The 4,410-nt window shown below is 45.6% G+C and overlaps 1 protein-coding gene across 6 annotated transcripts; it reads right to left on the bottom strand.

The window, feature by feature from the left end:
• Nucleotides 1-758: 758 nt before the first annotated feature.
• Nucleotides 759-4,329, bottom strand: atp5mf (ATP synthase membrane subunit f). 6 transcript variants are annotated; one of them, XM_071390764.1, is made up of 6 exons: nucleotides 4,303-4,329; nucleotides 4,043-4,118; nucleotides 3,366-3,423; nucleotides 2,302-2,409; nucleotides 1,900-2,016; nucleotides 759-896 (listed from the first exon to the last, which is right to left on the bottom strand). In XM_071390764.1, the coding sequence occupies exons 3-6, from the start codon at nucleotides 3,379-3,381 to the stop codon at nucleotides 868-870; spliced, it is 270 nt and encodes an 89-aa protein (XP_071246865.1). In that variant the 5' UTR covers nucleotides 3,382-3,423; nucleotides 4,043-4,118; nucleotides 4,303-4,329; the 3' UTR covers nucleotides 759-867. The 6 variants fall into 6 exon arrangements, with proteins under 6 accessions (XP_071246865.1, XP_071246841.1, XP_071246825.1 ...); XM_071390740.1 differs by lacking the exon at nucleotides 4,043-4,118 and having other exon boundaries at nucleotides 3,366-3,466; XM_071390724.1 differs by lacking the exon at nucleotides 4,043-4,118.
• Nucleotides 4,330-4,410: the final 81 nt, after the last annotated feature.

The raw sequence follows: 4,410 nt of genomic DNA, 5'->3' as shown, positions 1-4,410 counted from the left end.
GATTCCTCCAATGGCATTGAGGAGTTTACACATCAGTCACCGGCTTCATCAGTAAATGTATCGACGACGTCGTTCCCACAGCTTCCTGTCGGGCTGTATCACCGCCTGGTACCGCCCACAACCGTAAGGCTCTCCAGAGGGTAGTGAGGTCTGCACAACGCATCACCAGGGGCAAACTACCTGCCCTCCAGGACACCTACACCACCCGATGTCACAGGAAGGCCAAAAAGATCATCAAGGACATCAACCACCCGAGCTACTGCCTGTTCACCCCGCTATCATCCAGAAGGCGAGGTCAGTAAAGGTGCATCAAAGCTGGGACCGAGAGACTGAAGAACAGCTTCTATCTCAGGGCCATCAGACTGTTAAACAGCCATCACTAACACATTACAGGCTGCTGCCTATATACATAGACTTTGAATCACTGGCCACTTTAATAATGGAACACTAGTCACTTTAATAATGTTTACAAATGTTACATTATTCATCAAATGTATATACTGTCTTAGTCTGACATTGAGCATGAAAAGTTAAACCATTATTTTAGACGTGTTCATTATGAAATCGTTAGATATTACTGCACTGTTGGAGCTAGACACCAACATCTGCTAAACACGTATGTGACATAAAACCTTGATTTCACTTTAACGTTTCCCCCATTAAACAAGAAATTATAATGTCCACGGTCATTTCAACTACCAAATAAAACACTCACGCCTCAACATCCAACACTGTAATAAAAACCCCAACACAGCAGATCAAATGTTATAAGTAGTTTTAATTATTCTTGGTCACAACGGTGGTATAATACAGACAGCTGGGGGTCAGAGGTCAGGCTTTGCCCTGCTGGGTCAGGGGGGGAGGGGCTTAGTGGTACTTCCTCCAGCGGTCGTGCTCTGAGAGAAGAAGAAGAAGGAACGGAGAAGGATAGAGGGAGGACAAAGAGCGAGGGAGACAGGTTAGATCAGAAGAGATTGTCCTTCAGTGTTTTGAGGTGAACGGTATTGTATGAGGTGTGTACTCAGACGTGGTCGTACTCCCACAGTGTTTTGAGGTGAACGGTATTGTATGAGGTGTGTACTCAGACGTGGTCGTACTCCCACAGTGTTTTGAGGTGAACGGTATTGTATGTGGTGTGTACTCAGAAGTCGTCGTACTCCCACAGTGTTTTGAGGTGAACGGTATTGTATGTGGTGTGTACTCAGACGTCGTCGTACTCCCACAGTGTTTTGAGGTGAACGGTATTATATGAGGTGTGTACTCAGACGTCGTCGTACTCCCAGTGTTTTGAGGTGAACGGTATTGTATGAGGTGTGTACTCAGACGTGGTCGTACTCCCACAGTGTTTTGAGGTGAACGGTATTGTATGTGGTGTGTACTCAGACGTCGTCGTACTCCCAGTGTTTTGAGGTGAACGGTATTGTATGTGGTGTGTACTCAGACGTGGTCGTACTCACACAGTGTTTTGAGGTGAACGGTATTGTATGTGGTGTGTACTCAAACGTGGTCGTACTCCCACAGTGTTTTGAGGTGAACGGTATTGTATGTGGTGTGTACTCAGACGTGGTCGTACTCCCACAGTGTTTTGAGGTGAACGGTATTGTATGAGGTGTGTACTCAGACGTGGTCGTACTCACACAGTGTTTTGAGGTGAACGGTATTGTATGTGGTGTGTACTCAGACGTGGTCGTACTCACACAGTGTTTTGAGGTGAACGGTATTGTATGAGGTGTGTACTCAGACGTGGTCGTACTCACACAGTGTTTTGAGGTGAACGGTATTGTATGTGGTGTGTACTCAGACGTGGTCGTACTCACACAGTGTTTTGAGGTGAACGGTATTGTATGTGGTGTGTACTCAGACGTGGTCGTACTCCCACAGTGCAGCGTCTGTACTTACTGAGGTGGTCGTACTCCCACATGTAACTAAGGGCCACGTATCCAACCAGCAGCATGGCCACGCCTCCAATACCTCCCTTCTTCACGTTGATGTACTTGTTGTAATATCTGTCATGGCCTGGGGGGGGGACAACATGTTACTGTTGGGGGGGGGGGGGGGGGGGGGACAACATGTTACTGTTGGGGGGGGGGGACAACATTACTGTTAGATACTGTTGGGGGGGGGACACGTTACTGTTAGACACTGTTGGGGGGGGGACACGTTACTGTTAGACACTGTCGGGGGGGGAGACAACATGCTGCTGTTAGATACTGTGTGTGTTGGACGGGGGTACTTGTTGTAATATCTGTCATGGCCTGGGGGGGACAACATGTTACTGTGTGTGTTGGGGGGGGGGGGTACCATTGCGGATGCTGCCGAGGATTCCGTTAGGAGTGAAGTCCCTCTTGCCCAGCCAGGAGCCCAACTCTCCCAGCTTCACATCCATCAGACGCTTCTCACCCAAGGGAACTAAGGACACAGGTACACAATAAATACACACCCTCCGTCCCTCTCACACCCTGCGTCCCTCTCACACCCTGCGTCCCTCTCACACCCTCCGTCCCTCTCAGACCCTCCGTCCCTCTCAGACCCTCCGTCCCTCTCACACCCTGCGTCCCTCTCACACCCTGCGTCCCTCTCACACCCTGCGTCCCTCTCAGACCCTCCGTCCCTCTCAGACCCTCCGTCCCTCTCAGACCCTCCGTCCCTCTCAGACACCACCAAAGATAGCATTCATTGTTACAAGTTAAATGGTTACCATGTCTTGTTAGTATTTCACTAGAGACCTGACCCAGTGGTGTAAAATACTCATAATCCACTAAGATGCACAAGTTAGCTGTTTGGAGAACGCAACGCTGTCAGCTAACTAAAGTTAAATAGTTAGCTATGTTCAAAGTCACGGGAGTTACGTTGAGCCTGGATCGCTGAGAGAACCGGTTAGCGGTCATTAGCCAGCAAAGCTACAAAACGTTGCCAAGTCCGACTGCCTGCAGAGGCTATTAGTCCTGCAGGCTAACTAGCTTAGCTAGCTAACTTACCAGGCTAAATACCTAACCACATAGCATATCGTCTGGACGCAAACGCTGTAAAATTGGCTGAATTGTACAACCCTTTAGAGAAACTGTCTGGGAATATATATTATATTCCTTCTCTCCATGTAATATCCCCAAGCTGTTATTTAAAGTGGTATCTGTCCGTTTGAATGGCCATGACAGCAAAGTCCTTGACTTGACTCTAACCGTGGATTTACCGCGGCCTTAAAAACACAACATACGAACATCAACTAACTCCACACATCTCGCTTTTTTTATGTAATAAAATACAATGTTTCGCATGTAAAATTCTTAAGTGAAATATGTCAGTTCAATTTTTTTATAAACCTGTAAACGTTTTTCCACAGCAGACCAATGTAAAAACAGACGTACCTATTCTGTCCGCCATCTTGCTCGGTGGAGAAGGTGAAGACCGCAGTGGATGTCGGGACTAAAATGGAAGGAGAGGATTGTGGGAGGACCGTGGTGTTAGTCTAGAAGGGAAAAAGCTTTTGTCAAAAAGTCACTTTTCGTAGTAAATTTAGGAGAACGTACGTAGCAGGTTAGGAGAAAAAACGTATCAGGTTATGATAATTAGGTTTAAGGTTAGGAAAATGGTTCGGGTTAGCTAAAATGCAAAAAAAAAAATAATAATATTTATATAATATTATATTAATAAGTATGTCAATTTGACGAAAGCTGTATCCCATCTAGACATATTGCCGTTTTCTATGTTGTCTGTAGCGTGTGACGTGTGGAAGCACTTTGTTGCTTTTATACTATGTTGCTCTGTCTGCATGCTACGTCTGGCTTGTCCTATGTTTCTCTGTCTGCATGCTACGTCTGGCTTGTCCTATGTTGCTCTGTCTGCATGCTACGTCTGGCTTGTCCTATGTTTCTCTGTCTGCATGCTACGTCTGGCTTGTCCTATGTTGCTCTGTCTGCATGCTACGTCTGGCTTGTCCTATGTTGCTCTGTCTGCATGCTACGTCTGGCTTGTCCTATGTTGCTCTGTGTGTGCTCACTGTTCAATGATTATCCGAATTATTATTGTAATTGTTTTTAATAACCTGCCCAGGGACTGCGCTTGAAAATTAGCCGGCTGGCTAAAACCGGCGCTTTTACTGAAACGTTGATGCACTGTCCCTGTAAAAATAAAAATAAACTCAAACATGACCGAAGAAAGTGTCAAGGCACAATATTTGTATTAATATTGTTAGGGCTGTATAATAACAATTACATTATTTGTAAAAAAAATATATATATATAAAACATAATATATTTTACAACACAGCTAATAACAGAAAGAGACATTTGTTCATAAACGCACCATCTGATTCGCAGGTCTGCAGAGCCGCTTCTATCCACTAGAGGGCAGCAGATAACATAACAGAATGCAGTTCGACAGTTTGTTTTCAGAATTATGTTTTTTTAATCA

The sequence above is a fragment of the Salvelinus alpinus genome, chromosome 1 (assembly GCF_045679555.1).
Source record: "Salvelinus alpinus chromosome 1, SLU_Salpinus.1, whole genome shotgun sequence".
Lineage (NCBI taxonomy): Eukaryota > Metazoa > Chordata > Actinopteri > Salmoniformes > Salmonidae > Salvelinus > Salvelinus alpinus.
This window is presented reverse-complemented; position numbering and strand designations above follow the sequence as displayed.

What these genes read in the sequence shown, in the direction of transcription:
- atp5mf (XM_071390724.1), bottom strand. An exon ending in CAAGATGGCGGACAGAATAG is followed by an intron (nt 2,410 to 3,365) that starts GTACGTCTGTTT and finishes CTGTGTCCTTAG; the next exon opens with TTCCCTTGGGTGAGAAGCGT. An exon ending in GTGGGAGTACGACCACCTCA is followed by an intron (nt 897 to 1,899) that starts GTAAGTACAGAC and finishes TTCTTCTCTCAG; the next exon opens with AGCACGACCGCTGGAGGAAG.